Genomic DNA, 11,071 nt, shown 5'->3' on the forward strand with positions numbered 1-11,071 from the left:
AGAAGGCATAGGATATCATTAAATATTGAAGTGGATTTAAAATGTGCATGTTCCTTAAGGGCACGTGTAGAATCATTTCTATGGGTATAAAAGCCATTAAACCCATATCTAACATGCATTATTGTAGTTATAGCGTGTCAATCTGCAGGCAAAACTCATTAGTGGCTGCAAAAGTTGTATTTTCTTTCTTACATAAGACTCACAGTAAACATTTCATGCATTGGGCCTGGATAGATTATGTAACTTTCCCATCATCAGATCTCATCCAAACAGCCACACCAAAGCACAAACACAAGTTTAGGAAATAGCAAGAAGAGGGCGATGTGCACCTATAATTACAAATACTACAATAATAAACTGTAATATAAAACAACTTTTGCAATGTTTGTTTAAACGACGCAGGTGGATTTAGCCCCCCGGGGCAGTTTATACAACACCTGGCCTAGAATAGGGTTATTGGTTTATAATAACACACATGCTTACCAAATTTCCTGTCAGCGAGTGCAGGTGAGGAGCAGAGGCTGACAGCCAATGCAGCGAAGAGGATGGGACACCACGGTGGATCCATGCCGCCGCTGCTGCCTAAATACAGTACTACTAATCCATCGCACACCTCCGCTAAAACAGCATGACTAGCGCCGACTCAGGGGTTGAGCTGCTCGGACGAACACTCGGTCTAAAGAGGCATGTTTGAGGAGAAACGGAGGGGAGAAAATGAAAAATAAAAAATACCGCTAAATTGGCAACACAACACAGGCGTTGTTTCAGCACCACAAAATCAGCAAGCAGCTTCACGGAGGAGCCCCTCCTAAGTATCTGACGTCAAACACACACATGGTGAGGAGCGGTGATGCGTGCAGCTCGAAGCAGCGCCCTGGACGCATGGACGACAGAGGGACGGGTGGGTTTTTACTGAATGATCACTGCCGGAGGGCAGCAGCACAAGAAAAACGACACAAACAGCACACGAGGATGAGGAAGGTCACGTCTTATTAGCTTGACAGAGAAAAGTAAACGCACAGTTGCAGATTTTGATTTTGGGACATTTTACAGCAGAAATGCCAGAAATCCATAAAACTACATGTGATTATGGTCTTTTTTTGTTTTGGTGATTTATTATTATTTTAGAGCACAAGTGTAACCAAACCAATACCTTGACGTATACAAATATACCAAAAACATAAAGGTCCTCAAATGCCACAATAAACTGCGACAGGAAGTTTGTCTTGATTGGATTATTTGATTAACTTGACAAGATTACAAACACAAATATAAACACACATCCATCTATCTATATCCATCTCTCAGTGATACTAGTAAGGATAATAATACAGACACTACGAAGTACCACTCATGAGTCACTATAACTATTATACTAGTCCCTTTAAACCCTCTTCTAGTGGTTTTAAGACATGTCCTTGACCTACAACATATTACCGGAGAAGTACTACAATGTAGATATATTTATAAAAGTTCTGTAATCAGGGTCTTACTAGAGTAAAAGTACATGATTTAGCTAAATGTACTTAAAAGTATAACAATTTGAAGTACTTGAGCAGTTAGTTTACTGTGTGTGTGTATATATATATATATATATATATATATATATATATATATATATATATATATATATATATACATATATACACACTGGGTAGCTCAATCTGTGACAAAGCACCATATTCTATAAACTGAAAATGTAAACGTTAGTTACGTTCTGCAGAACAGTGACATTTACTTGCACTGGTGCACACGATCACAAATATTGACTAAAGTAAAACAGAGTGTGAGATCTGAAGACAGGAGCCACTCCTCTTTAAGAATAAAGAGAGGATGATTTATTGCTTGTTTTTTTATTACTGAGCAAACCACTGTGCAGCCTGAGAAAGAAATAACCATCAAGTTCAGGGTGATTGATACGGAGAGTTTTATTCTTAATAGACATGAGCTACAGCTGACAGACCAACGGATACATAAACGTAGAAAAAATATATGTATTTTATATGAAACTGTTATTATTATTCTTTTAAGAAGAATACCACTCAGTCTAAGAAAGTGTATTTCAATGCACAAAGCCTTGAGCAACGTGTGCCGTCAAGAAATAAATAGACAAAGAGAAGTGGAGCCAATCTGGAGGAAACATACGAACAGACAGTCACTTGTCCCCGGCTTTAGATTTCAATCCAAACCATATTGATTTTAAAAAGCCCGGTCAGTGGAGTTGAAATATTTAACTGTTTGTCATTCTTGTCTGCCAGCAACTGAAAGTCTGTAATGCTAACAGCACAGCAGCCAGTATGCTGCTCTCCTCAGCTTCATAAAATACAAATGTGAAGCAGATATTACACATCGACTCATAAATCCAGAATTTCATTCAAGGTCTTCACAGAAGATTCATAAATAACCCTGTGGGCGGATGGGATACAAAGGTTAGTCATGACATACACCAAAGATCAGTGAATGTATTTATCTAAACACAACATCAGAAGTGTCTCCTGCCCCCCCCCCCACTAACCTCTGGATGTCTCTGGTGTCTTCAGATGCGACTGCGTGTTTGTGAATCTGCAGCTGGACAGATGTGGCGGCGCTCTTCAAACCCGCCTTAGACTGCCCCACTAAAAGTGTCACATATAACAAACTGATTTATCTTTACGAGCAAAAAAAGAAGAAACAAAACAAACATTATGTCTGATCTGCCCTTTTTAATGACCGGGGGAAACTAAAAACTCTAATCTAAATTCATATCACGCTAACTCACTGTGGCTTATGACCGCCAAGACGTGCAGGACGGCGGCCATTTCATTCAGACTGCTGATGGCCTCGGAGTCGCAAGACGAGCTCACTTCTGTCAAAAATGCCCTGAAGGACAGATTGAAAAACAAAATGAAAGCTGTATTTATTACATTTAGTTGAAGCACATGTATTAAACTAAACAGAAGAAACAGGTTAACCTCAAAAGAGAACAGAGAAGTGACAAAGCGGAGGGCAGGTTCATAGTGTGAGGAAGAGGACGGAGGACGTTTACCTGGTAAGAGAGGACGACTTGAGGATGACAGACAGCAGGACGCTGGACAGAGGAGGCATGTCCTCCACCGACTCGGGGGCGATCGCCTCTTCAGGACGGGTGATCTTTAAAAAACACAAGAGCACAGCCGAATTCATCATTGCTCAAGAACGACATCGGTGAGGCCCAGGACCCCCCCAGGATCTACATCGGTAACAACCTTCTGAAGCAAATGTCTCTTCTCCACGATGATGACGGCGAAGAGAGTGGAGAAGACCCCGCAGAGAGGCGCTTTGTCCCAGGTCTGTGCCGCCTGGAGGAAGACCGCCAGGCCAGGAACGGCCGACTGACACAGCTGGAGCACAGAGAGGGAGACATTCTTAACTCGAGAAGTAACAGAACGGAGGAAGCTGCACGGTGCTGGAATACTGAGAGCAACTCAAGACCACTGCGAAGTTTGACAGCCTGTTATAAAAAATTAAATAAAAAAAACATCTGATGTATTGACAACTAGAGAGGAAACAGCTGGTGTGAAGTAAGAAATAAACAAGTGTAGTTTATGTACAACATAAGGTAGTGAAATCAATCACTCCAGTCTGCGTACCTGTTTTCCCTCCTCTGGTTCCTTCCTAAGACGGCGAGCCAGGAGCTCTATAATCTTCTGGAAGATGTTGGTCACCACACCCAGAACAACAGTGGCTGCATCTTCCTCGTGCTCCTGAGCCCGGTTGCTGTTGTTGTCCTCGGGCGCGTAGCCGTCGACCACCTCCTTCAAAATCAGCAGCACCGCAGGAATACACAGGTAGCCTGTCTCTGGACACACGAGGGAAAACACATCGTCTGTAAAGATGTCGATTCAGGTAAAGAAACGTGATGCAACACGACTGTTATATTGAGCTTCTGCTACATCTTTCAGTTATAAAAAGCCATGTTCTCGTACCTTTGTTGTATTTTTCACTGTAAAAGACACTTGAAACACTCACCTGAGAGGAGGGTGAGCGAGCACAAGTGGAGGATTTGACCCTTGAACGTCTCGTCGGCCAAACCCACGAGTAGAACGTCCCGGCACACCAACAGGAAACTCTGGTAAAATGCATCATCATCATCATCATCATCATCATCATCATCATCACGATGAAAAGAGACGAGGCCGAGTTATTGTGGAGCTACATCTCAGTAAAACGTTCATTTCTGCTGCCAGCTGGTGGCCTGCAGGAGCTGCCTACAACCAGCTTTAATAAGACGGGCGCTGAAATATCTGTTCGCAGCGGTCATGTGGTGACAGGCGGCAGAATAATGTCACAAATAAAAGAAAAGAAGTGGCAGCATGAGCACGAGCGTGTGATGAGGAGTCTAAATGTACCAAGAGTCCTGGAAGCAGGAGGCAAAGAGGCTCCGCGGAGTGAAAACGAGTGAGAGCAAAACCGTAACGGGTAATTTATGAACAAAGAGATTTGATTTGCAAGAAGTCTGCGTTTGCCGGCGGAGAAATCATGTTGCATGGACCGACTTTGCAATTCACATGAATGACCGTACTGCAAAAAAATATATATATTTTTAGGAGATACAGATGCACTCCAGTGTGGCACTCACAACCGTCCATATCATCCATCGAGAAAAACTCAACGATGTCATAGCAGCTGCACAACTATGTTTGGTATCAACAGGTATCACAAACATTACAATTGTCTTACACCAACAGCTCTCGGGTTTCTATGCGAGGAGACTCCGTGTTTGTCAAATTTAGTGGTGAACGGTATAATGATCACACAAATAAAACACATTCTTTATGTGCAGCTGTAATATTCTATTATGAAAATGTATCCACTCTGTTTGCCTAAAAATCACACTGGAGAAGTGTGTCTCGGCTCTCTTAAAGGAGATCACACACACACACACACACACACACACACACACACACACACACACACACACACACACACACACACACACTTTCCCAAATTAAATGCCAGTGCTTAATGCAGATCTGCACATTCAGCAAGTCATTTAGGCTTCACTAATTACAGTCGGGCAAAGCTCAATTTAATATATGCCCAACACGCGATTGTTTGGGCTCAATTAATCCTTTTAGTGGACGTTTCCCAGTCTAAAGTCCTGGACTGAAAACATGAGTAATTATAGAGCTCACCTCCGTTATCTGTGCAGCAAGTGGCTGCAACTTCTTCTCCTTCTTCTCCTCATTATCGTCGTCTTCATCGGTACGTTTAGCCAGGAGGGGCAGCACCCTCTCAGCTACCCACGCCGCCACATGCTCCAGAGAGAGCAGGTAGTCTCGACCCTCTGAGGACTGGGACAGAAACAAAAAGGGTTTCATCTTTTAAAAGTGATAAAGTGGGGATGAGAAGCAATGGGTGCAGACGTAGAAACTCACGCTGTGTTGCAGATGCGCACCGAGACGTCCGTGATGCACGAAGACCTTCAGCGCCGTCTCCACACCGGGACTGTTGGGATCTTCGGTGGCAGAGCTGAGGTGAGCGCACAGCACCGTCTGTTGAGACAAAACGTCACACTGATCCACATGTTGCAGGAAAACTGCTTGAAACAGATATGAAAATATGTTCACCTGCTTCTAGGTATGAATGCTGAAGATAAATGTATTCGAGCAGGGGAACACACTCGGGTCTAAACAGCCAACGTACCCTCCAGCTTCCTAGAACTGCATGGAGCTGCTTCAGGGGTCGAGGACCAAGAGCCAGGACTTTGTCCCGTGTTAGCGTGTGGATGAACAGGTACTCCAGGTAAGCCAGGGCCAGGTCTGGTTTGGCCTCCACCGTCTCCTGGATACGCACCTTTCGTTTGGTGTCCTGAAGTTCAAAAAGGAAGAGGAGTGTTACAAAAAAAAAAGCACACAGAGAAACCCAACACGACAATTCAGGCCCTTTGGTGGCGCACTGACGGACCCCTTGCTTGGGCAGACCCTCAGAGAGCCAGTCGGTGACGAGCTCCAGGATGCCAGCGGCCTGGCCCCAGCTGCACATGCAGTCCAACAGCTGGCCGTACTGCGTTGGCACCGCTCCCGAGTCCATCCTCCTCAGCCTGGACAGGACGCCACAGCTGGGGAGCGGGACGAGAGAGACTGGCTTAAGACGGCAACACAACAAGAGTGGAGCGAGATGGAGGCAGGGAGGCGAGGAGATGCGTTGTAGTTTACCTGAACGTTGGAACTGCAGCCGGGGGCATAAATGAGGCGAGCTGAATGAGAGGAACGGTACAGCGCTCATCCTGGGAAAAACAAATCAAGAAGGTTTTACAATAACACTTGTTAATTCATGGAAAATGTAAAAGTTAAAAACAACACGGGGGGAGGTTGAAGTACCTCAAAGGCCTGGAAATACTTGGCCATGACATTTCCAAACTTGGCAAAAGTGTACTTCTGGGCCTCTTCATTTTGTTTCAGGGCCTTCTCGACACTCCTCCACAGGATGACCACGACCTCCAGCAGACCGGACACGACGGCCATGTCCTTCCCCAGCAGAGGTTCAGCCTGCTGAGATCACAATCACACGGCACACGTTTTCATCTCATCTGGATCAAATATGATTAACAGAAAAAAAAAAAAAAAGGGATTTGTGGAGATAAAGTAAAGTAACTATCTTCATTGATTAATGTCTCCGTCTTACTGCGCTGTTCTCCTTGTTGCTGTCATTAACCTCGGACAGGTCACAGTCAGTCTGGATACAGCTGTTCACGACGCGGCGAACGGCCAACATCAGCTTTACTGGAAGAGAAGACGAAACAATGGACGGAACGAACTACAGATGCAACACGCCATTATTTTGTTGGCTGGTCACAAACACACAGCACTTACTTATGTTGGTGGGGGCCGTGTGTTTGTGGGCGTGCTGGTAGAACTTCCTGGCAGCCATGGGGTTCATCTGGATGAGGGTGATGCAGCGGCAGCACCACTCCCTCTCCGACTCGTTCACGGGGAAGAAGGACTTGAAGAGCAGATCGACGACGCGCTTGGAAACCGAATGGGAATCGATAGCCAGACGGGCCAGCAGGTGGTCCATGTTGCACACGTCCCAAAACTGGAGACACAAGAAAACCTCTTTTTTTTTTACACGTAGACTTGTCTTCAGTATCACGAGCTTAGGACTGAATCTGCTACTATTTGATTTGTGTGAACTTCATTGTTTGCACCCGTCTAGCTACTATGTGTATTTTAGAGACGAGTCATTTTTGTTCCAAATAAACGTCTTTGCCATCTCAAGTAATACGTTTCCCTTAATCGTTCATGTGGAGAATACTGAGTGCACTTTTAGTGTTCATTGTATTGTTGCATACAGAACCATACAGTACCTTGGCAGCACGCACCGCCTTAACCTTGATGAGCATGTCCAGGAAAGCTATGCGGACTTTCTCCGAGTTGTCGTGAAGGCTGTACTTGAGAGTAGGCAGGAGCTTTTCCAATATTGGATGGCTGAGGCTGTTGTCCAAGACAATAGTCAGACACTGGGGAGAACATTACACAAAGCACACGCCATTAACTACCCTGAGTACTGCCAATAAAACCAGTTGTCCTAATGTGTGCGGTTAAATAAGGCTTACAGTTTTGGCATCACAAAATCGGGACAAGAATCTAACTTTAAGAGGCTCCGCATGTTGATATTTTCCAGGACCATACACTGACCTTAAAGACTGAGCACCGGACGTCCGGGGAGCTGCTGTCAGCCGCCAGCTCCATCACCAGCTTCTTCAGGAAGTCTGCGATGATTGTGGGCGGGAGGAGCTCCCAGCACTTGGCCAGGATCTTACAGACTCCCAGAGTAGCGTTGGAGCGCACGGTAGGATGAGGGTCATCAAGGAGGCCCTGAGGATGAGAGACGGGCGGCTGTAACGGGGCCACTTTGAAGCTCAGTGTCCGTGTGTTTAGATGTGGTCTCACCATTGCTATGTCCAGCTGCTTTTGAATGGCCTCATCTATAGTCTTGTTGCTCTGCTCCGGGTCGTGGACCGGGAAGGCCTCAGTGAAAAGCAGAGTGGCATTTGCGCGCACCTCAAAGTTTGGAACCTGATAGAAATCAAAACGAATAGATTAGAATAAAATACAAAAAATAACAAACTAGTATGCAGTTAGAAATCTGTGTCCGTACGCTTAAAGCTTTCCAGAGAATGGGCTTGTAGAGATTACAGAGCATCTTGTCCACCTTATTACAGCCTTTCCTTGAGTGGAAATAGCTCACAATCTGCGTATGAGAGCAAGGAGATCACACAAAGTGAGTATACTGTGCACAACGTGAGCTTAAATGCTGGGAAAAAAACGATAAATGAAGCAGCTAATGAGTCCACCTGGCGGACTTTGCCGTAGACGGGAGACGTTCTACGAAGGAAGATCGCGTTCTGCATGAAATCCTGAATGCACGAGCTCTCGATCGTCTCCAGGAAGTCCCCGCTCGCCTTCTTCCAGGCTCTGAAGTAGATCTCCATGATGTGAGTAGTCATGGTCCTGCACAGGAGAATGCATTAGTAAACATGGAGATAACACGGACTGCATTCGAACAGAACAAAGCAAGCGTCTCACTTGCTATAGAACTCCAGCTGGTTTTTAATGGTGCCGTGAATAAGCCAGATGAAGTTGACGTTCCAGCTGAAAAGAAACACCAGGAACCGCTTTCCCTGTGACGACACACACACACATCATCAGCTCAAAAGATAAAAACACACAACAATAAGATACAACACAGAGACTCTCACACACACACACACACACACACACAGCGGCTTAACATCGCTCTACTCACGTCATCGTTTCTGATGTAGTTAGGACGATGGAAGCACTGCAGCAACAAGTCGATGATCTGCTTGTTTTCTTCCGATGTGTAGTCCAAACTCAAGAGCACATGGTGGAGACTCCAGACTCTCTGGATCTCAACACCCTGTCAACACAGAGAACGCATCAAAGCCATTCAAAAGAACAGAGAGTGATCACCTAAAGGGCCCAATATTGATTGATTTGATGCATAACTGAGGACGTATACTGACGGGCTTCTTCAAAGTGAAGCTCTTCTGCAGAGAGATAAGGAAAGCAGTGCGGCCGAACTGTTCCTTCTCCTTCAGCCCTTTCTTCCACCAGGCCTCGCACAGCGTGTGGAGGCGGAGCTGCAGAGGAGCCTCGGAGACCGGCAGCGACACCAAAACCTCTAAAGGGAAAGACACAAACATCACCGAGACGGTAAAAAACACATTGATCCACCTTGAAGACAATTTAGCAGAGAGGAAGATCAGCGAGGACACCGACCGTGAAGCCTGCGGATGATTTCCAGAAGGGCACTGTAGGCGTCGCCGTCTTGTAGGACCTTTATGGACACGTCAGCCACTAGTGTCACGCCATCCACTACAGCCATGACATGTGTCTGAAGGAACAAATAACAGTGGGTGATGTCAAAAATGTCAATCAGAACAGGAAACAGTAATGCCATCAGCTGTACATGAACTCACAGGGTCCGCAGCCGACTCCACCTCCATGCCCTCCGCCCAGCGCTCTGGAGGTAACTCCTGCAGGACGTCCTGAAGGAGGGAACCCAGTTTCCCCCAGAGAGTCAACCTCTGGTCCCTGTGCATCTCCTGCACCACCTCCTCCACATCGAAGGGCTCCGCTTTGTCCTTCTGCTCAGCGACACAGACGAGAGAGAAACGACTTGAGACACACTGACAGATGTAAAAACACACTACCATACCGCATCTTATTCCTAGTAGTAGATGACTTATAGAACATGTGCAGAAACTGTCAGAGCGCATCAAATTTAAGACTGATTTCCTAAATGATATTCCCAAATTGTACCTGCACTACAGTTTACAGTTGCTGACTGCGGTTCACACTTGGTATATTTAAGGTTACTCTGCGTTTAGTTGCCGGTTGTAGATCATGTTCAAACTGTTTGTAGTCAAATACCAGATTTTAGAGTCGTTGGTTTAACTTTATGGTAATTTTGGAGGCTGCAGTTTGTGGTGCTCTTGAATTTTATAGCTTTATACCGAGATGTGTGATAACATTTAGTTTATTTCATCTAGGAGACGTCTGATGGACACTCACACACACACACACACACACACACACACACACACACACACACACACACACACACAGACAGACAGACAGACAGACACACACACACACGCACAGACACACACTCTCTCTCACACACACACACACACACACACACACACACGCACTCACGTGAAGCTGGATAAAGCGAAGGAAGTCCTCCACATGTTCCTTACAGGCGGCCTCTAGAAACGCTTCTCTCTTGGACATGTTTCCGACAACTACAACAAAACAAAAACAAACATGGCAGCCTGTTGGTCGTTATCGTTAAAAGTGTAAATTTACAGAAGACAATTGTACTTTGTCCGTTGGTACTTAAAGTATTACTACATATAATCATGAAAGTACACGATATAAACCAATAGCATCGTCAGTTACCGTCTTATTTGTAAGTGTGTGAGCCGCTGGATGACAGCCGCCTCATAACAACAAACCCGCGCAAATTTGGATTCGGTGCGTCATGACGTAGTGCGTCCACTTTGACTCTGACGTATCACTGTCGTTTGCTTCCGCTGCCACGAGATGGCGACACGTCACTGCACATGTTTTACAGACTGTGGCGTATTTACCAGATCCGCAGCTCTTCACAATGGCGCTATACTCTGTAGATGCACACGTGATATTATGTATTCTATAGGATATCTGCCTTATTGATTACAGCCCGGTCCTCTGGGGAAATCATGCTGCAGTTCAATGTTTCCGGAGGAACTTTAGCACCAACCCACTCATAATATGCAGCGGTGGAAAGTAACACACACACTCCAGCACTGCACTCAGTTATAAGGTACTTTACTTTAGTAATTGTCACGTTATGTTACCTGATATTCTACTTCTACAATATTTTAGAGGGAAATATTAGTCTTTTTACTCCACGTCATTTGGTGGATATATTTAGTCACTAGTTTCAGATTATTAAACAAATTAAATATGTTATAGATCATACTACACAGCAGTATCTAAAAGCAATATTCCAATCCAATAATTGTAATATACACTAC

At 45.2% G+C, this 11,071-nt stretch overlaps 2 protein-coding genes across 2 annotated transcripts in view; both read right to left on the bottom strand.

Annotated features, from left to right (window-relative positions):
* Nucleotides 1-847, bottom strand: part of ptprn2 (protein tyrosine phosphatase receptor type N2) — a 114,105-nt gene extending 113,258 nt beyond the window's left edge. The window contains exon 1 of the mRNA XM_068709932.1: nucleotides 484-847. Coding sequence (XP_068566033.1) covers nucleotides 484-568 — 85 coding nt within the window. The 5' untranslated portion in view covers nucleotides 569-847. The remainder of the gene's footprint in view (nucleotides 1-483) is intronic.
* Nucleotides 848-1,910: 1,063 nt separating this feature from the next.
* On the bottom strand, nucleotides 1,911-10,513 carry ncapg2 (non-SMC condensin II complex, subunit G2). Its single transcript, XM_068709504.1, has 27 exons — nucleotides 10,452-10,513; nucleotides 10,206-10,294; nucleotides 9,467-9,634; nucleotides 9,267-9,381; nucleotides 9,011-9,168; nucleotides 8,770-8,904; nucleotides 8,550-8,644; nucleotides 8,318-8,474; nucleotides 8,122-8,214; nucleotides 7,914-8,039; nucleotides 7,659-7,838; nucleotides 7,328-7,480; nucleotides 6,834-7,056; nucleotides 6,646-6,743; nucleotides 6,342-6,512; nucleotides 6,177-6,247; nucleotides 5,926-6,079; nucleotides 5,665-5,829; nucleotides 5,397-5,513; nucleotides 5,154-5,312; nucleotides 3,988-4,087; nucleotides 3,609-3,817; nucleotides 3,225-3,359; nucleotides 3,026-3,129; nucleotides 2,759-2,859; nucleotides 2,516-2,615; nucleotides 1,911-2,406 (listed from the first exon to the last, which is right to left on the bottom strand). Exons 2-27 carry the CDS (start codon nucleotides 10,281-10,283, stop codon nucleotides 2,355-2,357), a joined length of 3,417 nt encoding a protein of 1,138 aa, XP_068565605.1. The 5' UTR covers nucleotides 10,284-10,294; nucleotides 10,452-10,513; the 3' UTR covers nucleotides 1,911-2,354.
* Between the last annotated feature and the right edge of the window lie 558 nt (nucleotides 10,514-11,071).

Source organism: Cebidichthys violaceus, unplaced genomic scaffold (genome assembly GCF_023349555.1).
Source record: "Cebidichthys violaceus isolate CVI_PGR_0920_01 unplaced genomic scaffold, fCebVio1.0.p SCAF_15, whole genome shotgun sequence".
Lineage (NCBI taxonomy): Eukaryota > Metazoa > Chordata > Actinopteri > Perciformes > Stichaeidae > Cebidichthys > Cebidichthys violaceus.